This window comes from Labrus mixtus, chromosome 23 (assembly GCF_963584025.1).
Source record: "Labrus mixtus chromosome 23, fLabMix1.1, whole genome shotgun sequence".
In the NCBI taxonomy this organism is placed as follows: domain Eukaryota; kingdom Metazoa; phylum Chordata; class Actinopteri; order Labriformes; family Labridae; genus Labrus; species Labrus mixtus.
The window spans coordinates 974,518-999,727 of NC_083634.1; the positions used below are offsets into that span (position 1 = coordinate 974,518).

At 38.5% G+C, this 25,210-nt stretch overlaps 3 protein-coding genes across 4 annotated transcripts in view; all 3 read right to left on the minus strand.

The window, feature by feature from the left end:
• Positions 1–91: 91 nt before the first annotated feature.
• Positions 92–2,685, minus strand: si:cabz01076231.1 (calcium-binding protein 2). Of its 2 annotated transcripts, none has more exons than XM_061031018.1 (8): positions 2,551–2,685; positions 2,261–2,323; positions 1,861–1,975; positions 1,373–1,403; positions 990–1,133; positions 718–827; positions 350–497; positions 92–230 (listed from the first exon to the last, which is right to left on the minus strand). In XM_061031018.1, exons 2-8 carry the CDS (start codon positions 2,320–2,322, stop codon positions 202–204), a joined length of 639 nt encoding a protein of 212 aa, XP_060887001.1. In that variant the 5' UTR covers position 2,323; positions 2,551–2,685; the 3' UTR covers positions 92–201. The 2 variants fall into 2 exon arrangements, with proteins under 2 accessions (XP_060887001.1, XP_060887002.1); XM_061031019.1 differs by having other exon boundaries at positions 2,539–2,654.
• Positions 2,686–5,495: 2,810 nt separating this feature from the next.
• tmem88b (transmembrane protein 88 b) lies at positions 5,496–11,144 on the minus strand. The gene is made up of 3 exons (XM_061031812.1): positions 10,709–11,144; positions 8,450–8,821; positions 5,496–6,404 (listed from the first exon to the last, which is right to left on the minus strand). The coding sequence occupies exons 2-3, from the start codon at positions 8,813–8,815 to the stop codon at positions 6,117–6,119; spliced, it is 654 nt and encodes a 217-aa protein (XP_060887795.1). The 5' UTR covers positions 8,816–8,821; positions 10,709–11,144; the 3' UTR covers positions 5,496–6,116.
• A 6,494-nt stretch (positions 11,145–17,638) lies between these two features.
• The window catches only part of kdm6ba (lysine (K)-specific demethylase 6B, a), a 118,983-nt gene continuing 111,411 nt past the window's right edge, over positions 17,639–25,210 (minus strand). Inside the window, exons 16-27 of the mRNA XM_061031457.1 lie at positions 25,053–25,179; positions 23,965–24,070; positions 23,436–23,641; positions 23,178–23,296; positions 23,028–23,096; positions 22,711–22,859; positions 22,461–22,575; positions 22,157–22,344; positions 21,908–22,049; positions 21,542–21,668; positions 19,287–19,457; positions 17,639–19,138 (exon numbers count right to left, since the gene is read on the minus strand). Coding sequence (XP_060887440.1) covers positions 19,121–19,138; positions 19,287–19,457; positions 21,542–21,668; positions 21,908–22,049; positions 22,157–22,344; positions 22,461–22,575; positions 22,711–22,859; positions 23,028–23,096; positions 23,178–23,296; positions 23,436–23,641; positions 23,965–24,070; positions 25,053–25,179 — 1,537 coding nt within the window. The 3' untranslated portion in view covers positions 17,639–19,120. The remainder of the gene's footprint in view (positions 19,139–19,286; positions 19,458–21,541; positions 21,669–21,907; positions 22,050–22,156; positions 22,345–22,460; positions 22,576–22,710; positions 22,860–23,027; positions 23,097–23,177; positions 23,297–23,435; positions 23,642–23,964; positions 24,071–25,052; positions 25,180–25,210) is intronic.

The window sequence follows — 25,210 nt, forward strand, 5'->3', positions numbered from 1 at the left end:
AAGTTTATGTATTTAACAGCATAAACCATTATTACCACATAGTAATCATATCATTTCCAATCTTTCAAAATATCATTTACAATTATAACAGAGATAGGCACATATTGTTTAAGTCTACACCTACATTACCAAATGAGTCGTATCAACTTTATATGTGGAATAGAACAGATAGTATGTCCTCTCCTTGTTGTCAGTTATCAGCTAGCGAATGGAGAGCATCATCACAAACTCTAAAAAGGAGAGAAAAGACAAAAAGAGAGAAGTCATCACTCATGTTTCTGATTGTGTGTGACCAACAATCCTTTAACAGTTAAACATTTGGACGTGACAGTGCATGAAGTATTCTGACCTTCAAAGTCGATGTTTCCATCCGCGTTGATGTCCAGCTCCTTTAAGATTTCCTCTAGTTCTCCTTTCTTTAGCTTCTCCCCCAACAGTGACTTAATGGCCTCTTTCATCTCATCCTGGTTGATCTTTCCATCCCCATCAAGATCAAACTTTTTAAAAAGAGATTGAAAGAATTCATTTCAGCGAGATGACAGTAATGACTCAAATTAACAAATTCACTTTTATTGGTTGAAATGTTTCTACTTATCATTATTCATTTGAAATAATTCACTGAGATGCAAAGACTCCAACTTCAGACCTATGTGATTAGTATAAATGTGCTGACAGTTCTTTCCTCTTGGTATAAAAGGTGTATGTTTGTTGACTGACCTGTACAAAAGCGGACTGGAGCTCTTTAAGTCCGAGCATATGAGCAGTCTCTCCCATCATCCTGGGTCCCATCAGTTCAACAAAGTCTTCAAAATCCATCAACCCCCCCACTGTTAAGAAGACAGTAGTCAGGGGTCAGGGCATGGAGTGGCAAAAACAGCCCAAACTATTGTTTTTTCTTTAAATAAAGGTCAAGTTTAATTTTCAATGTAGAATACTCTTATTTTTCTTCCTGTGTTTAATCAATATTAAAGCATTTCTCATATGCTCACTTCTCATTTTGATTTGTTGTACTATCTCCAGCAGCTCCATCTCTGTGGGCATGTATCCCATAGTTCTCATGCATTCAGCCACATCCTTGTAGTTCAGGTATCCATCTTGGTCGTAGTCAAACTCTTTGAAGGCCTCTTGTAACTCTGTAAAAAAAGAGATCACAGCTGATCAACATCACAGTCCTAATTATCATCAAAAGAAAACAGCAAGAAACTGATATTTTCTGTTAGTTACCCTCCCTTGTAACTATTTCACTTCATAACCAATTACTTTTTAATTGTATTTCATTACATTTCATATTACATTTGGTGTGGGCTTTCTGAGATGTAAAAATAACATTATAACAATGGTAATAATGTTGAGCTGTAGCAGGTACACTTACCATCCAACTCAGCCTGAGCTAATTCTCTGTCCTGCAGAAACAAAAATACAACATGTTGGATTCTACATGTAAAGTTTTAAAGATATCAGAGGACAGTTGCTCTTCACAGCACAATGAGAACAGAAACGTTTGAAAGTTCAAATAGGTGAGTGTTTGCCAAAGCTCTTCTTTTGGATTACACTAATGAAGTGTGGCAGTAAGCCTGAACTAATGAGCCACTAATACATCAGACACACCAAGCTGAGTGATCGCAGCTGGAGAAAGATCAGGAACAGAACTGTAAATATACAAACTTCCACCTCATGCCTGCTGTTTGATGAATAACACACAGCGCCTTTAAGTGAAGAGTTACGGAGCACCTTTTGGGTTTCATGATCAAAATGTTTTAAACTCAGTATTTGACTGTAAATAAAAAACGAGGGCAATAATGAACACTGCATAGATGGTCAGTGCATATACATCACAACATGTGGCTGTGAGAAACTTACTGCCCCAAACACACTGTTGAGCACAGTGGTGTAGACTTTGTTCATACTCTCAGTACTCTTCTTTGACTTCTTTGATGATTTCTTGGGTGTGTCAGACACTGAGCCTCCTTCTTTGCTACAAAGTGAATTAAAAAAAAAATAGGATTTGAAAAGAAGAAAAAAAAACATGAGTGCACATATTTTATTTTCAAAACCTAGAATATACATTTTAAAACATTCAAACTCTCAATATACATCAGCATATATTTATATTATTCTGAACTATACCAGATGGAAGGATGTTTTTCTAGGGTTATAAATTCAGTAGATCAACTAAAAAAAGGCTGTGCATTTTAAAATACTGAATTATCCATCAAATCTAGAAACTTCATAAGATAGTGTAGGAAACTCACACACTTACCCATCAGTTGATGCTGAATCAACAGAAGTTGTCGAGGGTGTCCTGTCCCCTGCCTTTGACATGCTGATAAATAAAGACACAAGTCACCGGTTACCAACAAAATAAACTGCATTTTCCATGTGTTTGTTACACATGTTGGGACACGTTGAAGCTCATTTCATTAATCCTTCAACAGAAAAGATAACAAGGAGTAAAATCTATTTTTGTTTCTTTGGTTCCTCTGCTATTTCCAAAAAATCTTAAAAATAAATCTATGTAAAGTAAATGAATGTGAGTACCTGTTTGCTTACCTTTCCCAGATGATGAATGAGACAACAAATAGAAAACAAGCTTCTCTTCCTCCTTGAGTGGTGTTCCACTTCTGTTGTGAATGGCTGCTCAGTATCCTGTCTGCTCAGTTTTTCCTTCTCCCCTTGACCTCTTTCCACCAGGAAGGCTTAACAGGCTCAACATGCAGCCAACGATTAGAAAGCAAAACGTGGCACAGCAGTGTGACTGATGTGACTTTCAAGACGTCATCTGCCTTCCAGAATGAAATAGATAAACACAGTACTTTTCAGAAAACTTCAAAATAAAAAGTCCACTGATTGTTCTAATATTGATATATTATTAGTTTTAAAAAGTAAAATATATCCAATTACATATATCTGCAACCTTTCCATTTACCAATATATTTTCCTCCAAAATGAAAAAAAAGCAAAGGTCATTCCTGTACATTAAAGTGTACATTAATCTGTTTCCCTCCAGAACTAATACGCCCCCCTCCCCCCACCCAAAGGCACTGATGGAACTGGTGGAAGATATATCTAATGCAATTGATAAAAAGAAAATGCTGTGTGGATGGACTTAAAGAAACAAGCTTTTGTCACCATAGAACATGACTTATTCATAAAACACCTTAAAAAATATATTATTTTAATTGTATTATAAGTCATGGTTAAAATGTATAGGCCTATATAAGTTTTGGGGCGCTGGTGGTGCAGTGGTTAGTGCACCTCATGTACAGAGGCTGTAGTCCTCTAAGCAGGCGGCCCAGGTTCAAATCCCACCTGTGGGTCCTTTCCCGCATGTCATTCCCCACTCTCTCTCTCCCTGATTTCAAACTCTATCCACTGTCCTATCTCTCCATTAAAGGCACAAAAAGCCCAAAAATAAATCTAAAAAAAGTATATATGAGCTTTAAATTAGGGTTATTAACAAATAGAAAAATAACACACTACAGTTAGTTTAATAATCCAAAACTTCAGCCCACACCTTCTTCTTTTGATTTGGAGATTACTAAATGTAACTCTGTCAGCTAACAATGCCAGACAACATTCAAAGAGCATCCAGCACTTTGTCCGAAAGAAAACTCCTTTATGTTCTTCAACATTAGCTTTAGAACATTTAAACTTAGAGATGTAAGTTATAAGTTACCTTTGTAAAGACAATAAGAATATAACAGGACAGTTAATTGATCGTGTTATCATGGTAAGCTAGAATTGGAAGAAAACATTAAAATTGTATTCAACTACCTTATTTAAAACATTTTGATGAAACAGATGGAGTTTAAAATTCAAAATTCCTGAATTATAATTTCTGAGCTGCCAAGATATGTCACAACACTTGTTGCTTTTTACAATTAATAATTATTTCTTTAAACATCAGAAGATTTTTCAGAGAAATGATGTAGTGAACTAAAACTCCACCAAATGGCGCCAAAGGACATCATGTGTGATCTTTTAAGAAATCAGTGTGACAGCACATTTGTTGCTTTGCAGTGGCAAAGATATTTACATTTTACTTGTGGCAAGTGCTAATATAGCATTCTTTTGTCTTTCATTCACAGCCACTAGAGGCAACAGCAGAAATTGCTTTCAAATAGCTGCTAATAATGGAAAGGAATAGTTGCTAATAATGAACAAATACAAATGATAAGGGAATGTGCCGTGTGCTCAATACATCATGAAGAATACGTTATAACATCAACAACACACTCATGTCAAAACTAGAATGGATACCTAAATACACATACACATACTTTATACAGTCCTCTGCTACATGATGAGGTGGTTTGCAATTTTTTCTCTAAACTTGTAGAACAAATGATTTGTCACCCATTCACAATGGCTTTTCGTTTAAGTAACGTTATGTTACATACTGGGTTGTCAATGGATACTGATCAATTCCTACATTAGAACCTGATTCATTTATGATTACAGCAGTAGTTCAGTCTGTAGGGACTTGGGTTGAGAATCGGAGGATCGTCGGTTCAGGTCCCGGTGCGGACTATAGTCTGGAAGTTGGTCTGGTAGCTGGAGAGGTGCCAGGACACTTCCCAAGCACTGCTGAGGTGCTCTTGAGCAAGGCACTGAACCCCCAACTGCTCTGGTGTGCTCTCTGTGTAGCAGTGTGTAGCAGCCACACTCTGACATCTCTCCACCAATGTATGTCTACAGGTCCTGTTTGTGCATACGTGTGATATGGACCCATTGTATGTGAGAAGCATGTCCCTATAAATAACAGAGTGTAAACCTGAATTTCTGCTCAGGGATTAATAAAGGATTTCAAAATCAAATCAAAAAAAGATTATCGCATTTCGCCCGTATTTTGCAACATTAAAGAAAGTACAAATGATTTTATCCAAAGTGTGTGTGATCCTGCAATACACACAAGCACACACCCCTCTGACCTCTCATACATCTTATTGAGAAGAGTTGTAGAGTTGTAACTTAAAAATGATTTCAACTTTTAAGGTGTTACATTTCCATCCAGAAAATCCAACATTTGCTTGCAGGTCTCTATGAGCAGTTCCTGTAAGATCTCACATGCAGGAGGTGATTGTCTTCAGAAAGCAATCATTATCATTAACAGCTGAATAATAATTACATTTGTTTATGTTTTCATCCTTCAGATGCTGTGAAGATGTGGAGTTCCAGAGCTGGCTGGTATAACTGGATTTTGTTTGATGAGAAACAGAAACAGTATTTGTCTTTTTTTCTTATTATCTGCTAAAAACTTGTATTGTTGTATTGGCTCAAGTAGGATTAAGCTTTTGCAGTGATTTTGTATTCCTTTAGAATGATAATGTAAAAGCAATGGGGAACATCATAAGCTGTAACTCTGGTGTTTTTACTCTTTCTGTGCATGCATTCATTTTGTTGCTGTTTGTTTGCTTTTCAAATTAAATCAATCTGTCCTCATTATTTCCTTTTCTGATTCATGCTGGACAACACGGACACAACTCAAGCTGAATATAAAAACTTTATTCATAAAATGAATGAGTAAGAAAAATTGGAATCACTTTTTGCAACAACTGAACATGAATTTAATTTACAAATATGTTTTTAAAATAACATAAATGTGAAAATAAGGTAGATATAATTGTTTTTTAGGTGTGAATGTGAATGTGAATGTTTATTCAGAAAAGTTAAAGTTATATTGAGGTCTGGGTAGAAACTTTCTTCTTCACCTCATCAGTCTGATTATCAAACATACTTTAGTATTGTCAAACCATCTCTTACTTCAGTGATGGTTTTTACCCTCTGCATGTAATCCAGTTAGAATAACCCGTTTACAATCATATAAACTCTGTGTCACTACTCGGCCCTTTCAACTTTAAGTAACAAAGTATTCAATAATGATATCTCAGTGTTGTGAGTAAGACTTAACATTGTAACTGGATTTGATGTATTTTGTTACTGTTATTGCCCTTTACCCCCCCCCCCCCCCCCCCCCACCCCTCCCCCCATCCTCTCTGTTATACATTTTGTTGTTCCATACATTCTATCTTACCATCCCTCCATCATTGGGAGAAGAGAACATCTCACAGTGTTACTTTTATATTCTTCTGCTGTATCTCAGCTCACTCCTTCTCTCACACCCAGACTTTTCCTTTCCCCCCACCATCAGCTCCGTCTCTGCCGCCGCCGCAGCAGCCAGTACCCAGACCCCGGTGAAGGGTCGCCGGCAGGTTTTTGTACACGGCCCGACTGTACGGGATGAAGCACAGGCCCAGCTGGAGATGACGGGCCAGGCGACAATATGCAGCCAGAGCCAGAACCAGGAGAGGGGTGACCAAGAGGAAGCCCACCACCAGAAGAGCTACACAGCCTCCATCAGTCAGCAGGTCTGAACAGTAGGGGGTGGTCCCATGAGGGCGGACCTGAAGAGCAATGAGAGGACAAAGATGGTGTATGTACACATTCACAATGTCAGACGTGTTGGTCAATATGTTAAAGCTCAACTGTGACAGGAGGAAGAGGAACAAATGAAGGAGTTCAGCACAGCTGTCCTGAATCAATCCTCATCACCCAAGAAGGATGAAGTGAACATAAGAAAAGTGCATTTAAAGGCTTTATATGTGATTTTTCACACTTAAATGTAGCAGAAATCAAATATTTCCTCTGATATAACTCTGTGAGTCATGACTGTCTACAATGGGTGTAACACCTGAGTCCCACTGTCTGTGATGCTTTCAGAGTTTTCAGAGTCCTATCTTCAGTTTGTTTACATCGCCCGGACGACCGGCTGACTCCTCCCCTCGTGTATAAAAGTTGTTTAATTAAGGGACTAGAGAAAAGAAGAATAACATACTGTACTCACTGCTTAACTGCGTTTCTAGATCACGCTCATTTCAAGTAAATTTACATGCAGTGTGAAGATACGAGCATAATAAAGATCGCTAGAATTAGCATGCTAACACAACAATGCAGCGCAAGTTGTTTTGGTTTCATGCTGGTGCTCAAGGGCGACATCTGCTGGATCAAACAATCACATATAAAGCCTTTAAGTGATGTTAGGAGGGATGTGGGAGCTCGGGGGAGCATTTCTAGTGAAGAGCATAAAGGGCCAACATTTTAAAGAGATGTGTTTACATGTTTGGCATAAAACTCAATAAGGCAAAATACTTTGATTAATTTGCTTTTTAGTATAATTCTATACTTTAGATTATATCATTTATCATCAGAATTACTGAAAGGTTTTGAAATGTGTCATCTCTTGATAAATTATACTTTGACACCACCCGTGTTGTGATCCTGTCCTGATATAATAAGATAGAAATGTTTCTTTTTGTTAACATGGAATATTGTTTTGGGTGTGTTGGCAGAATATTTAACTTAAGAAACTGAAGTTAAATACGTAACTGCCTTTTTGTACTTGTTTTCTTATCCATTAAAATAAAAAGGTTTTTCCCAGTCTCTATAACCCTCCAGGTCGTTGTTAATCCCTCTCTAAGCTGGTGTCACATGAGGTCTGATTGTGAGAGAGCAGGAGAACAGAGAGAATCCTGCTTACTCTTTAAGAAGTCCACCCACATTAAGTCCATTGGTATAAAAAGAAAGTCTCTGAACCATGATGACTTGGGTCGCCTACAATGATGCTTACTGTCAAGTTATTCACTTTTTATTCTTTCATTTTGTTATGTTCTCATTCTTTGCATATGTAATCTTTTTACAGAGTGTCTTCTTCTCCCAGGTTCACCTCAAAGCGATCCTTCTGTGCTCTGACGTCTGGCTCCTTACACTCCTGACCTCTCTCTCATTCAACTTTCCTTCATCTCCTCAACATCTGACAAACCCTCGAGCTTATCTGTTTAGAAAGCCTCTCATCACTGATGGAGCCAAACAATATCCTAAAGCCTCAGACGAAACTGTTTGAAACTTTGGGATCAAAGTTATGAGATTAGGACTTTAAGATAAAACCATTGATGTTTCCATCTCTCTGTTCTCCTCATGAACAGAGAGATGGAAACATGCAAACTGTTTACTCATGTTTGCATTCATGTGTCTTAACTAACACTGTTGAAAGGTTTCAAATGTCTTGTTAAGTTATTCTGAGGGCGCCGTCACACTAGAAAGCAGCAAGATCAAGGTGCTCATTCTGCACCAAGTCTGTTAGATAAACTTGAGGCACTGTGAATATCAGATCAACCATCGTAACATCTCAGTTCTTAATATATCCCTTAGGGTTAGGGTTAGGGTCCTAACCATCCAGCTTGAGAGCCTATCAAATAAAGACTTGGCAATATTGGAATGAATCTAAACAGGTTAAATAAAAAGTGTCTTATAACTTATGAAGCATAACTGGGGGTTAAATTATTTATTTTCTCCTAAAAAGAAGTCTTGGCTAATGGTAAACTGCCATAGGTGGGTACATGATTGACATGCTGACACCCATTGACCCGGGCTCGAGGGTTAGGGTCCTTACTGTAGAGTGGCAGAGGAAGCCGAACACCACCATGATGAGTGCCGGCGTTAGGATGGTCCCGAACACCAGAGCTGCGAGGCAGGCGTTGATCGCTGCTATAATCAGGTTCTGAGCTGTCACTAGCACCGAGCAGGCCCAGCAGTCCAGGGAACCCCGCAGCTCTAGAGGGGCTTCACTGTCGGCTGCAGAATAAGGGGGAGGTATGACCACACGGGAAGGTGTTTCTCTCCCTCCTCCCACAGCGACCGTGGAGGCCAAGGAGTTAGAGTGGAGGAGATGATGATGGTGGTGATGAGGAGGCAGTTCTTCAGACAGGTCCAAGGCCTGGTGGTGAGCCCCTTTTTCTAGGGTACCAGCCATACTCATGGTGAACTGTCGAATGAAAAAATGACAAAATCCACTCAGGACGTGGGTTTAGATGGAAAATATATTTCTCATGCCGCTGTAATAACATTTTGATAATTGATGTTTGTCTCTAAAGATATTAGTCTCATGCCATGGTTACACAATACTTTTCAAGTGTCATGATTAAAGCTCAAGTTTAAAGCTCAAGCAACCCTGGGTTCATGAAGAGATCATGAGATTCTGTTTGTCAGGAAAATGGAAACTAGCCTTTTGTGATGCTATCTGTGAGCTGATACAATCAGAGACATAATTAGCTGAAATGAAAAGGCTCCACATTGTTAATTGTGGCATGAAGTCCAGCTGGCCTCAAGGTGTGTTTAACTTGGGGCGCTGGTGGCTCAGTGGTTAGAGATTGTGCCCCTGACATGGAGGCTGTAGTCCTCCAAGTGGGCAGTCCAGGTTCAAATGCAACCTGTGGCTCATCATCCCCCGCTCTCTTTCCCTGATTTACAACCCTTTCTTATTTAAAAAACCTGTGTTTAACTTGTATAAATTGGTGTTATTCTGCACATTGATTCTGTTGTCACAGCCTGTAAAGATGAAGACAATTATTTATATGGAGCAAAAGTTTGAGAAAATACAAAATTGCCTCACATGTTGATATTAAACAAATGAACAAAGGGAACCTTAATGTTTCAACTTAAACATATTACATTTACAGCACAGCTTGTGTCCTTCTACCACAACAACACATGCTTGGTCCCTTTTACTAAAGTGCTCGTAGTGTTGGAGGAAACATGAATAATGTACAGTATTATCTCACACTGGGATATTTGTATCATGCTTTATGTTTATCATCACTTCATGTACAGCCAGACAGTAAACATCTGTTGAACTGCCAATCAACAGCGCAAAGAAAATGTAGAAGAAATTCTCCCTGATGAGAGCTTTGGTACTTTTATGTGACTGATCCATGTCAATCACATTCCTCCAATCATTTCACAACATGTCTGTGAACAACATTTTTTTACTTCAGGAATTGTGAATCAGGAAACATTGTGCAAAAAGTAACTATTCCATTATTAGCATCACTTCTGAAAAACATCTAATACATGTTTGGAATCTATTGAACCAGGGACTCATGCAAAGTTGCCAACAGATATTATAGGAGGTCTTATAATAAAACAATTATTAAGAGTCACATGTGATTATTTCACAAGCTGCTGCTTTGAATTGCAACAGTTTCATTTAGTCCCAGCAACAACCAATCCTAAAGCCCTTTAATCAGTTTCATCCTTTTATATTCTGATCAGAATTCAAGTAGGTGTAACATCTCTGTGCATAAACACTCCTCTAATGATTGGGTATGTTGTGTGGACAAATGTTCATTTGAAACTGAAATGTCCCGGCTGTTTCACACTGTCACTGTTATTCTCAAGCTACCTGGCTGGTTTAGCACGTGTTTTTTTTTACGCGTCTTTCTCCCATTGTTGTCCCAATTGCTATTTTGGAAGTTGAAGGTCATACAGGAAGGACTTTCAGGAAAGTGTGTGCACCCATGTTTGTGACGGCGTCATTGTGACCCTTACTGAAAACACATTTAGACGTTCCGCCCGTTTCACTTCTTAGTATTGTTTGAGATGCATTTCTCTGAATAAGATGTCATTCCATTGTTTGACCCAAATAAAGGAATTCTAAATCTGGAAATATAATGCAATATAGTTATATGATAGTCTTAAGTAGGCAGCTTGTACATCTCATAATTGATTGTCTTAGTTTAGACTTAACCTCAGCAGTTAATAAGGTTTATTTCTGCTCCTTCTCCATTTGAAATGTTATATTAAGACGTTTCAATGGTTACATAATAATTTACAGGGTTAGGGTTATGACAGAAGCAGCTGCACTTGTACTCACATTGTGGTAAGGGGCAGGGTGCACTTCTTGTTGTCGCTCCTCCAGATCGTTCCAGATGCTTTGTTCACTTCTTCCCAAGAACCTCAGTCAAGTTCCTAAACTTACACAAACTATTACTTCTCTTGAAACAGGGTTATTCACACCTCCCTCCCTTTTGTTGAGAATCTGGAGGTTCTTTAGTTGCAGTATGTTGGCTTCCTGCAGCTCTGGTCTCCTGCTGCTTTGTCTCTTCAGAATTGTCAGTGGACCTGGTTGTGGTAGAGTTCTTCTTCTTCTCTTTTCTTTCACACATGTGAAGTTGTGCTGTGAGGAAAACCTTTCCAAGCGAGGTGATGAGGTAGTAACAGTCTAGAGCTTGTACCTCAGAAGTGCCTGAATGAAAATTGTCTCACATTGGTCTTTGTCCTAAGTATGTCAAACTGTCCACCCTGCCTTTTTTAACCCCCACTCTCCTCCGCCTCCACACTGCTGTCTCTTTTCTTAACCTCCCTCCATCCATCCAACTCTCTCTCTCTCTCCACCCACCAGGCTTATCAGCCCCCACCACTCTCCAAAGTCTCCACTCAGCACATGCATTCCACCTCTCATAGCCAGGACATGTTTCACCCTCTTTACCCAGTCCCTGTTTGAGTGGGGGGCAGGGTGAAGCATGTTGGGGGTCAGAGCAGGGCAACTCACCAGATAAGTTCAGGCGAGCAGAAAATCAGGGGGAAGGGCAGCACAGACATTTGTTTTGAAAGAGTACACTTTTTTTATTATTTGGTTACATAAGAATACAGCTTCATTATACTTGTTGAATGCACTTAAATATGATTCCTTTAGGCATATGATACAAATAAATGTTTTTAATTCACATAGAAAATCATTCTGTGTTTTAAGTTGTGCATTTGTTCTTTCTGAGTTTTACTTTTCACTGTAGATGGCTTTGGGTTATCTTCTTTATTTATTTATGACACTTTTCTTCAATAAATAAGCTATATTTATGTCTGACAGTAATAATCAGAATGTTAGAGTACCCATGAGGTTTCATAGTTTGAAGAATGCAATAAGTTTACACAAGTTGGGAAAATTGTCCAAAGTAGAAACTCCAAAGATATTCCTATAAAAACTGTTAAAGGCAAATCCTCCTCTGATTGAAAGAGTTTTAACCTTCACCACCCTCTTGTCCGCTTCCAAAAAACTGCTATAAAAAAGTACAGATTCATATTATTTTCTGATTTTTTCTGCATAAATCTCTTAAACAACTTCAGCCCTGCTACCAAATATTGAATAATTAACAGGATTTTAACCCTTTAAATGCCAGAATCATGTTGTCAAACTGCCATTTAAAGGGTTCAAAACCTCAGAATGATTGAGTGTTTGTATATTAATTAAAATATTAATCTGTACTTTTTTATAGCAGTTTTTTGGAAGTTGAGATTTTGTCCTCAATGACTTAAGATGGTAGCACATTTTTTTCACAGTGTTCTTTTGATCTACTAGAAAAATTTTAATTTGCAATACGAAAAATTTGCCAAGAGAGAGACTTTCTTACAAAAAATGTGCCATATGCACTAACACGGCCAAAATGATGGCCAGATCAAGAGGACAAATTTGCCCAAATGGCCAAAAATGTTCATAATGATGCATGAGGGAGTAGCAAAAGAAGACAGTGTCACAATTGGAAAACAAGGAGGTGTGGATCCAAGTGCAGAATTAACTAAACTATTTATTTTAACAAAAAGCCAAACAAAAACTTACTTCAAAAGTTCAACAAAAAACACAGGGATCAAAAACAGGGAGCCACAGAGGCGCACGAGCAAAAACTGACATACCAACAAACGACATACAACAACATACAACGAACTGACACAGCGGGGAAGAAACACAGAGACTAAATAGACATAGGGTAATCAAACACAGGTGAGACTAACAAGACACAGGTGAGGACAATCACACTGGGAAACACACAGAGGCAGGAATACAAGAAACACTGAGGACAACTACAAACTAAATCATGAAACACTAAAGACACACAGAACTCAAGAATGAAACAAAAACACACTAGAACACAGAGATACACAAGGATAATAAATGACAAAATAAAACAGAAAACACTGAAGACAAAACTAGGAAACACACAAGGGAAAAACCAGCAACACTAGGGAACATTAACACACAAGGGAAACAAGCAACACTGGGATAAAACAGGGAAACTCAAATACAAAACCAAATCATGACAGACAGTGCACCTGTATTTTAAAAAAAGTAAAAGTTTTGCATACAGATCCATTTGGACTTTCTGCTCTGACATTAAAGGTGGCTAAAAAAATAGAAGGTTTTGAAATATTTGAGAAACTGGCTGATATTTTCACAAAAGAATGCTGCAGTGTCTATACTCCAAATGGCCCTCCGCTTGAATGAGGTTCATGGTGATTAAAGATCACATCAGGAAAAAGAGAAAAGTGAGTCTCTTCTGGGTTATCGTGCTGAAAAAGATTTTGCTATGTTTATTACTTGTAAGGACTTGTGAGAATGATAGGCTTTTGGGTGAACAACTATTTTATAAAAATGTTAAATAAAAAAAATAAAATAAAATATGGGATGTGTGTCATGTGCCTGCTTATTATTGTTATTGTCTTATTATTATCCTATTATTGTTCAAACCATCTGCAGCTGAACCAAGACCAAGGAGATGGTGGTGGACTTCCGACGGAACAAGCCACATCTGCAACCTGTTTCCATCGGGGGGGTCGACGTGGAGGTGGTCAGGACCTACGGGTACCTGGGGCTGCAGTTGGAAGACAGGCTGGACTGGTCATCAAACATGGACACTATCTGCAGGAAGGGACAGAGCCGTCTGTACTTCCTGAGAAGGCTGGGGTCCTTCAACATCTGTAAGAAGCTGCTGCAGATGTTTTACCAGTCCATTTCAAGCCTACCTAAGGTTAAAAGGGTGTCTGCCTAACTGATTGGTATGTACAGTAGAAGGTTTCCTCATAATATTACCTAGAGGAAGCACTATAAGGTGAAGATAAGTGTTCCAAGCTCTGACCCTTGTTGGACTCCATGGCTAACTTTGGTGAGCATAGAGAACTTATCATTAATGTGTACAAACTGCATGTATCAGCATGTTAAAGGGGCTGACATCTTGTAGGCTATACTTTTAAAGATCATCTGACTAGATTCTTTGATTGACTTTTTTTCTCAATTTCTTTGATTAACCAATCACAGCTTCTGAAAAAATGTGTCATACCTAGCACCGGGGTCAACCACACCTCCTCACTAAGATACAAGTTTCTGTCTCTTCCTTGCTCAGAGTTGCTCTGAGAATGTTCTCAGATCAGCTGTAGGCTAAAAATCATCGCTAGGATTTTTTTTGGGTAGGATTTCTTTAAGCTAAATTGAATACGGGCCCCGGGCTTCAGTGGTGAAGCTTAGGCACGGTACTGATTACCTTGAAACATCCAACGCTTATACTGTTCGGGGTTGCAGGGGGCTGTAGCCAATTCCAGGTGTCATTGGATGAGGCAAAACACTGCTCTGGAGCGCTCGCTGTGGGCAGCCCCCTCACTCTGAGACCTCTCCATTAATGTCCAGAGGATCCTGTTTGTGCATGTGTGTGTATTTCAGCCTATATGTGTGTTCATGTTCATTTAACAGAGTGTAAAACTGAATTTATAAAGTATAAATTATTATTATTATTATTATTATTATTATTAAGGTGTTCAGTAACTAGGAGCAAAATGTCTCAATAGTCTTCATTGATCAATAATGTTAAAGACACATTTCTTTATGTAAATGATAGAATAATATTTGTTAGAATTATATTAACAAAAATGAATCTAGAAGGGATCTATATGTATGTAAATGCATTAATTTATACATCCTTTCAACTATCATACAACTTCATCCATTTGTAAAACATGGTAGTATCTTGTTCCCACCTTGGTGACAGCTGTTGGAGTTTATGTTTTGAGGTTGTCTTTTCTGCGTGTCCCATTCTTTTGAACTGTTGTCTCAGCCCAAATCTGAAATCAAGGATGAACTGAGTCATTTGTTGGTTGAAAGACATGTGGAAAAGGAACCACAGCTGGAATTCCAACCCGGGCCGCCCACTTTGAGGGGTAACCCGTAGGCTGCCAGCGCCCAGCTAAGAAATAATTTTGTAATTTTTCAAAGCCCCGTTTCAACTGGAGGAACTCCAGAAATGTGGTCTTTTTGTGCGTTTCGACCAAATCTACCAGGATCTAAATGTAGTTCTGGGGTAAAAGATCTACCCCTAAAAAAGACCCTGCTGGGTGATATGTACTTTCTAAAGGTCCAGGGATCCAACATATTTAAAAGACTGCAGCTGAAAGCCCTTTGGTTTTCACCCGCCTTTATTTATAATCAAAGTCTGGCTGCTATAATTATAAGCATAATAATAAGTATAATATATATAATATAATATAATATATATAATATATATGATATAATTATAAGTGTACCTTTATTTATAATCAAAGTCTGACTGTTATAAAAAGGTTTAAAAACAAACTTTTTCAGACTAAGCATGACTTAAAAAAACAGATGAAAAAAACAACTAATAATAAAAAGAAAAAGAAAGAAAAACACAGAAGAAGAAGAGTCAGAGATCTAAGCTGGAGTTTATCTCTGAAGCTTATTTAGTTTTAATTTAAGGCTATTTTAAGTTATTAACTCAAAACTAACTTTCATTTATAACTTTGGTGACTGTTCATCTTTTTCAGAAATCTAATAGGACAGACGATCTGTTTGCAGCAGCATGAGGACACCACATCAGAGCATGATAAGAAGAGGAGGATGAAATAAGAATCTAGGGCTCTGTAATTAGTTACAGTGATAACCCAAGTTCAGAGCGGAGTAAATAGTCTTGTATAAAATCTCCTTCTGATTTGAGCTTGTAGACCTTGTTTACTTTCAGCCCCTCCTGGTCTACATGAAGTCCCCTATAATCATTTGACATGCAGTGTGTTTAAAGCATTAACATCCCTCTTCGGGCCCTCGGCATCATAGATCAAATAGTTACAACATAATCCATCTTTATCTTGCACAACAAGAGGAGCATAAACAAACTGTTCAGTGTTTTTTCATCATGATAAAGACGAGGCTGCTGCAGTATTTTGTCCTTGCTGAGGGAAAAACCGGCATCCTCTTGTCATCACCTGATGAAGGATGAAAAGACTGTGGTGTGTTTCCTGTGTGTTCTGAAACAGGATTTCCTTCAGACGCTCCACTGGTTTTTGTCCCTCCTTGCCCTTAGCCTCTAACTTGACCCCTGGATCAAGTGACCTGCCAATGATCTTTAACTCAACCTGTTCCCTCAAGGAAAAAACACAACAACATCAATAGAGACTTTCTGATGCAGAGAGAAATGTTTCTGTATTTTATTTTTTATAGTAAATTATATATCAAATACATTATTACAAAGGATTATTAGAGCCGGTGGGGGGGATCAGAGATTTTGTGATTAAAGTGATGCATTTTGGAGAATAATTGTGTAAATCTTTATGAAAGAAGTCAGAAGAGAAGAAAGTCTTAATGTAGTAGATTAAAGTCAAACATTAAGAGATAAAAGTGGTTATTTTAAAGTATATCAGAAGAGCAGCAGCCGTCTGTACGTAAATGAGGAATGTGGAGCCTCTTGTCAAGTTAGACTTTAGTAAGCTATATGTTTATCTTTAGTAGGTTAGTATTTAGTAGTTAGTTAGTTTAATAGTTATATCTTAAGTAGGTTTCAAAAAGAAGGAGATACTTCCTTGTGTAGTCTGTAACACAGATTGACTGAATATCAAGTCTCTGTTTTAAAACAACAGATTGATTGTTGTGTTGGTGATTTACATAAAGCACACACACATCAGCATCAGCATGGTAAGGAACCTGAAGATACTGAGGGGAATCTCCAAAGAAAGAAACACACTGACTTAAAGGACATGTGTCTCTTTTCTTGGAGAGGAAATTTGAGGGTTACCATTTCAGGAGGCTACTCTTCTGGTTAAACCTTTCAGAATAATTATTTTAACCATAACCTAATATAGATCCATTTACAAATTTTATCTCGTAAATCTATGACTTTGATCAAATTTTTTTATTTTTTTTGTTCTTAAACATGGACCTAATACTTCGTCGTACATTATATATTTTTATAATGTAAAAATCTGATTTTTTAATGAAAAAAAATCATTAAATTGGATTGTTTACTTGAGGAAACTGCTTTATGACCTTGTTCTCTCTCAATAGTTATGTTAAAAGTCTATCTAGAGTGACAGAATTAACTTGTTTAAGGTGTATTTAATTAGATCAGCTTAAAGCTTAAAATAGTCTTTTCCCCTTTTCATTCAAACTTTCCTGAAGTGTTCCTTAGCTTTCCTTCACACACCTTTTTGTCCGTCACATTCAGGACTGATTTCAAAGAGTGACAAAGCTGTGCCAAACACTCTTACTTTTCTGTTGTTTCAAGAAATAGAGAAAACTAAACAGAATATTTGTTAATAAGGTAAACATGATAACAGGCGCTGCTTTTTGCATATAGATTGAAGGAAAATTGAAATATGATGTGAAGGCATTAAGGTCAAATAAAGACTAGACTATAACAAAATACATTGAGATGATATTAATAATGTAAATAATGTAAGTTAATAAAAGTTGAATGATGTTTGAGTACTTGAATATAGATTGATGACTCACACTCAAACCTGCTGTCAAGGTTATATAAATGAAGTTTCTTCATGTTTTTGAACTCTGCGAGGATGCTGTAAGGTTCCTGCAGTCAGACAGAGAAAAACAGAGAAAGGCCCCATCACACCACTGTGCTGTCCCTAAATGATGTAAATATAATCATGATTACCTGATTCTTTTGTTCATGTTGGTAAGATTACACTATGACAGATGAACTTAGATGTTACAAAGTCAAAAGAATCGAGACACTCATTTCTAGATTTATCAAAATGTGTTTATTATTAATAGTCACAAATTCACAAGTGTTTAAGACATGTCTGGCTCAGTTTGGTGTGTGTGTATGCAAGTGTGTGAATTCTCTAAACAGTGCAGTTATAAATAAATGACCACAAAGAGAAGGAAAGGGGTTGGGTAATATTGCAACAGGAAAAATAGAATTCTCATTTTAAGAAGACAAACAGAAAAAAGAGAAAATGTAGCACCATCTATCTCATTATCATATTCAACAGATAATATCATAAAAATCATTAGAATTTCATCTAAAATCCCCCTACAGAATAAAAAAATGACCATTTCTCAAACATTTTGGAAAAGGTTGTTTTTTCCTTAAAGACCATACAAACACAGCATTCCATTCTCTACGTGAGCAGTGTGCCTACTGTCTACAAGAAAGGTGGCGTTATATTCCAGATAAAGATATCATTTGATATATATCAGGAGAAAAAGGCAGGAGTAGTGAGAGGCAAGCACCAGAGAAACAGCAGCCCCCACCACCCCCACATTTCTTACAGAGCAATCAGTCATTTGAAAAAAGAATCGCTTGTACAACCCCGTTCAAAAAGGGAGAACATTGATATCCAATAAATAGAGGAAACATTTTTAAATTAAATGTACAATGCCAAAAGAGGAAAATTCTACGTCTGCATATTGGAACAAAAACATATCCGAGGTATAATCACACACACACCAGATGACAATGAGATCTTTTCTTTTTTTTTGAAAGTTCATTCAGAGATGGAGGAATTAAACAAAATACCTGATAAGTGTCAACTGAATATTAATATCCTGATGAAAAGTAGAATTCATACAAACACAAAATGTACAACACATCCAAGAAACCAAAAAAGACAAAAGGAACGCCCCCCCCCAGAACACAACCAAAGTCATTAAAACCCGTATGTTTTGAAGCATTCCAAACATTTGTCATTTTTAAATTCTTAATGCTTTAGAAAAATGTTCATAACTCTATTATTAGTATTTTTATTTTCTTTCTTCATACAAGGCCAATGTGGTATATATCTAGGCTGATCTAGTTTAGAAAAAACCCCCAAAAAAACCAATAAATTAATTTTTTTTCAAAAAGACAGCACCCCACAAACATTGCAAACAGTACAAATTTCAGGATTCAAGACAACAAAAAGAGAACGTACTTTTCTCTCCATTAAACCCAAAACTACCCTCAAAAGTTTGTTCAACGGCAGCACGGACTGCCCCCTGGTTTCTGGTTAAAAGCACCGTCTGAGAGTAAACTGGTATGGTATTGGCTGCTTGGTATTTCTTTTTGTAAACGTTTCTGATGAGTAAACATATTCAACTGGCTGTCCAGAAATAGCAGTAGTAGTAGCAAATATTGTGTTTATTAATGAAAGGGTCATTCAAAAAACCAAAGTGAAAATGTGTCCCGGCTTGCAGGAGTTTTGGTTATGGCTAAAGAGACGCAGGAGGAGAGTTCTGTCACCGGGACGACGAGGCCTGGAAAAGACACAACACAGTCAGGATTTATATGGAACAGTAATCTACTAATTTTTTTAATCCTTGGGGACAGAAATAACAACGAGGTGTATTGGAGAAAACTAAGAAAAGAGTAAAATGATGAATATGAAAGAGTGTGTGTGCTTACCAGGCTGAAGGAGTCGTATATGTTCATGAGTTCCTCCATGCGGTACTGCTCCAGCACCACCACGTTGTTCATGTTGGGGTTACGCTGACGAGCACAGTCCTCACAGTGAACCACATACGTCTTCCTGCTGTTGTTCTCACTCGTCACAAACAATAGATTGAACACCTCCACCTGTTGACAGACGAGACAACAGGTTAGGAAACATGCAATATAGTTTCAGGAAAGAATTATGTCAAGAACTGATATTAAAGAGCCCATATTCTGCCCTTTTTGGGGTTCGTATATTTAATCTATGTACCTACTTTTGTACATTCACAATAGATAAAGTTATAAAAAAGTGTCTGTTTTCATGTACTGCTCCTCCTTGCTCCCTCTACGCTCTGAGTCCGTCAGCTACGCTCTGCTGAGCCCACACTGTTAGACCCCACGTAGGCCAAGTCTGCTCTGATTGGTCTGCCGATCCGCTCTGTCGTTATTGGTCAGTTGCTCAGAATGCTTCTTGGAAATTTCAACATGAGCTGCTGGGCTTGCCACAATGAGCCAATGGGATTAGATCAGTGATCTCACACTGACAAAGAAGACACACTGACAAATTTTTATCAAGGGAGGCTAGAACCGAGCGTTACATGCAGCTAATGCTACAGCTAACAGGAGGACGTAGGAGAAACTGCGTTTCCATGGACTTTGAATTTTTGCACATAGATGTGCCTAAACATGCACAGGACACTTGGAAAACACACTAAAGGGCATATAAAACCAGAAAAAGCTGAATATGGGACCTTTAAAAAAAGTTTGTAATAAATCATGTGAGAATGAGTCTAACACTCAAAGGGCCTGATTTACTAAGATCATGTAACAAGTACAACAAGTGAGGGTGATGGACTCAGACAGACTGTGTGAATGATAACAGGAGCAAAGATTGTGGAGGGGGCAGGATTTACATCATGGACAGTTTGACTGCTAGATGTAACTCGAGGTATTACTGGAAGAGGCAAATAAACATATTTTGAGTTTCAGAAGAGAAATCTGAAAATTCCAAAAAGAAAATCTGGCTTATCATAAAACCTCCTCCCTCCATCTTTTAAAGATGGATTGTCAAACAGGGTAGCAGGAGAAGCTGAGTCCTCCACTCAGACCTGACTCAGCGATAACCGCTCGTCTGGCCTGAACATTGTAATCTCCATGAAGATACAGATTGAAGATGGGGAACAAGCAGTGATGAGGTCTCACAATAAAAGCAGTCCCACAGCGTAGCAGCCGGGGAATGTAAAGGGAAAGAGACGAGCGGACATGAATGCTAAAGTTTATTTTCTTTAGACTACAGTGTCTGTTCATTTATTTTTCTGTCATTCCAACACATGTGTCTCCTTCTTGCTACAATAACAGCAGCCTGGATGAGCACCTTCCTGTCACAGCCTGTAAATACAGACACCTTCACAATCAGTGCATTTTTTTTCCATCATGGTAAATCACAATGAGTGTACTAAATTAACTTTTTTGCATTTTCTGCACACTAGGGTAGAAACGCCCCACATTGAATATTCACTAAGGTAAACAAACTAAATGGACAATGTGTTGTTTTGCACACTTGACAGACCGATCTTCAGTGCGCCACATCAGCTATCAAGTTCATCCACATTTTAACCCAACCAAAGCTTTAGTAAATCAGGTCCGTACAGTTTCATATTTAATGTGTTTGTGATTAATGTCTTTTCCTATGTTTTAAAGGTAAGCAGCGTGGGCTGTAGGTGTTTTCAAAGGCTTATTAAAGCTGTTTTCACATGTGCACTCCTGGAAAGTTCAGGCAGGCTATTCACTGTATCAACAAAACAAAAGAGTGGAGAAGAACATGTTGGCAAACAGGAAAACATATTGATGCCGTTTCAATGCGTTACCACCAGGTGCCACACACGGTGAATGGAAGTAAGAGGACATTTTCAAACCCGCCCTCACTTGTGGTGAATTTTCCTGAATATTTCCTGCTGCGCTCTAACAGAGTGGGATTTTTTTTGAGACTACAAACACGTTTGTGTGAGTGTTAACTTCTTATTTTTTGGGATTGAAGTACTGTACTGCTGCTTTAGAAGGAACAACTCAAACCTAAGCACTTTTAAACAACACATAATGTGTATGTATAATAATATTATGTGCTATAATAGAACATAAGAGCACCTTTTCTGCTCAGTTTAAGTGAGGTTTGTTCTGTGGTTATTGGTTGTATTTCTTTAATAGAGGGCATGCTGGTAGTAACTCACATCACACTCGTTGCAGTAGTAGGCGGGCTCATCCTTCACTCGACTCTGATAGGAAGGTTTCTTGCCGACAACCACCAACTGGTCACGCAGGATCTGGATGTGCTTCATAGATTGCAGCAGGCAGTGTCTGGCAGAAACATCAAATCATCAACATGATGTATAAAGTATTTTTACAGTTGAAATATATATAATAAGGTTATAGAGTTCCTATTGAAGTACTGCTTCAGTAATAAAGGGATTTTTTTTACCTCATATTTAATCTTTTGGTATAGTGCACCATGGTAAACAAACTCTAACTCTTAGTTTCAGAATGTATAAGAGGGTTTATTAATTTTTACTTGGAGCCTAAGAAAGTCAGGAACTCACTTAATCATCTTGAAGGTGTCCTCGTCTGTGATCTTGACGGTCCGGGCCACGTTCCAGGACACATGGATCATGGGTACAATGGATTTGACCTTTTTGACCTCATTCCACTCAAATCTCTCCAGGGCGAGCTGGTACTGGTAAGCTGCAGGCAGACATACAACAATTTGTTAAAGATAAAGAAAGCCTCTGAATGTATAAACTTAATGTCATGAAAGGTCATCTATAATCTCTACACGGGTTGCTCCTCACCACTGAGGGGTCCCACATTCCAAGCGATGTTGTTGCACCAACCAACAGCCTGGACCCAGTGAACAGTTCCAGCATTGATCCACACCAAGTCTCCGGGCCGTTGGATGAAGCGATACACAGGGATGTTGGCCTTGTAGAGGTCCTCTAACACGGGCCACCAGGACCCCGTTAGGTAATCTACTCCGTGCCTGAAGTGGAAACAGATGTGTTAAAGACAGCTCCTGACATTTTGTAAACTGTTTAAATGATCCAAATGCTTCAAATGTAAATTCAATGTAATCTTCTATTTAGTTTGTCCACTCACTTTTCACAGAAGTCGTTAATGGCAGGCCAGTAGTTCTCGTGAACAGAGAACCACTCACAGTCACCGGGCCCGATGTTGATGTTTACAGAGCAGAAGTTGTTGTTTTCTTGGTGACCTGTGGGAGGAACATCCTCTGTTGTATTATACGACTGTATTTCATTACCTATTTTTAAAACATTATTCTCTCTGTAATAACTTGTGTTTACATGTTTACCTTCATTTATCAAATGAAAAGACAGTTCTTGTTTACCTGGTGTCCGGCTCCCTGGAACCTTCATGTAGAGCTGCACAGTGTTCATGCCGAGGATTGTGTGTCCCACATGGCTCAGCATGTTTCCACTTGATGCCACACGCATGAATGCTGGCAGCTTCTGCAACTCCTGAAGCTGAGGTTTCCATCTGAGAAGAGAAAGAGGATCAGAATGAACTTTCATCTTCACGTTACTGTCATGCTGCACCACTGAGACATAAACACAAGGACAGTGAAAAACATCGTTTTAGAATATGATCACTGTGGTTTCAGGAGTATGTTGTATATAAATATAAATAGTATAGAAAGTTGCTCACCTCTTGGGATCTGACAGGTCTATGTTGGTACCAAACTTAATGATCTTCCCCACTGGCTTCTGCTCGGCACTGAGGAGAAATGAACATTTGAGAATGAAAACCAAAACTCTTAAGTGTACTGGAAATCGTGATGCTATTTCACAACCTTACCTGCTACTTTCTTTAGAGCTTTCTTTGATGGAATTATCAGAGCTACTGGATGTCTTCTTCTCTTTATCATCCTCCTCCTCCTCCTCCTCCTCCTCCTCATCTTCACTGCCTTTCTCTTCCTAAACACACAAGTCAAAACAATTCAATCACACCATGCAGAAACATGGATGTCCTATCCTTGATATAAAAACCTCAGTTACATTTAAAAAACTTATTTTTGATTACAAACAACATAGCATGAAGAAGTTGAAGATTTACCTGCAGACTCTCTTGGAAGCTGGAGGCCTGGTACTGTGCGTACTTGGCGATTGTGGTGTGGGAGCGGCTGCTCTCACAGGGCCATGTCTGACCGGTCCCACTGGGGTCCCAGTTCTCATCAGCAGGCTGCTGGACTTGGGTCCTAACCTCCACTGCCTGCTCTGCATTGGCTTCCACCAGGGACTTTGTAGAAAACAGCCCCAGGTCTGAAAACAGGAACAAAAATCAAAGCAACTCAATTTCATTTCTTTTGTCAGTTTTTATCTAATGGTAGAAAGTGCTGAGAGAGGGTATGACATGCTACAAGCAGCTGGTGTTACCTCTAATACTTAGGGATCTACCGCCTCAGCTATAAATCAATCAATCAATCGACTGGTTCATCCAGTTGTTATTTCTTATACAGCATTTAGTTGACAGTTGCTTAATTTAGAATTCATTTGATTAAGAACTGTCCAGAGACCAGTTTAAATGTTTTCAATGTACAAAGTGTGTTACTACATGTGCACGTCCACTGTGTGTGTAAACTTACTGAGTCGCAGAGATCCAGCCAGTCCTCTGATGACAGTCACAGGATTCTTGGGGTCTGTACAGAACTGCAGCAGCACAGGAGAGAAGGCATCCCTCTTACTCTCCAACTAGAGAGTAAAGAAACACATTAGTGAACAAGGAAAGAGCTGCTGTCCTCATTTATCACCACAAGAGGGCAGCACAGGCATACATGTTGTTACACATAAAACTGTTCAAATCACAGGGACTGTGAAAAATGTAAATTATTAAACTGGACATTTTGCAAGTAAAAATAATCCCAGATGATGATCAATGTCCTTAGCAATGGATCTAAGATTATAGATCACCTTCTTTTTTCTTCACAACTTCAGAAGGTCAACACTTTTATTTTTTATATTCAGGTCTAATTACAGATTTTTTTCCTCAACTGTTTATAGGTTCTTGTTTAAATTGCACATATTTTTATCCCTGCACGGGTTATGAACATTTCTTGTATAAGTCTATTTTTAATTGCACAGTTTAAGTTCGATTCATCTAGGGGTATTCTTTAAATCTTTTTGGGGGTTAACATATATATGTATGTATGGGGTCGGTTTTGTGGGTAATTTGTAACAAATGTTTCATGTCATGCACGTCTTTGTAACCTGCTACTGGATGCTTTGAATGTCCCTCGGGATCAATAAATGGTAAATGGACTTGAGCTTATATAGTGCTTTTCTAGTCTTCTGACTACTCAAAGCTCTTTTACACTGCAGGTCACACCTACACATCCACACACTGATGGTAGTGATGATCACTATGTAGTATCATCCATCAGAAGTAACTAATCCATTCATACACCACCACTGAAGCAGTGGGAGCAATTCAGGGTTAGGTGTCTTGCCCAAGGACACATCAGACATGTTGCTCAGCTGGGGATTGAACCCTCGACCTTCTGGTTGAGAGACGACGACTCTACCAACTGAGCCACAGCCGCCCTTAGCCCAAAGTATCTATCTATCTTTTCATTTTGTTTCTTTTTCTACTATTGGCAGTTTGCTCTATCTTCTACCATGTTGATGACGTGATCATTTCCAGTTTGTGTCAAAAGAATTGGACAGTGTAACGTACATAGATGCTGGGTGTAGGAGGATTTAGTTTCTCTCTGGGAATGGGTTCCTCGGAGGTCATGATGGGTTTCACAGAGAAGGCAGGGAGTAAGTAGGATTCTCTGAACTTCCCTTTGACTCTGGCCCCCCTAAAGAAAAAAAAGAGCACATGCAGACAGG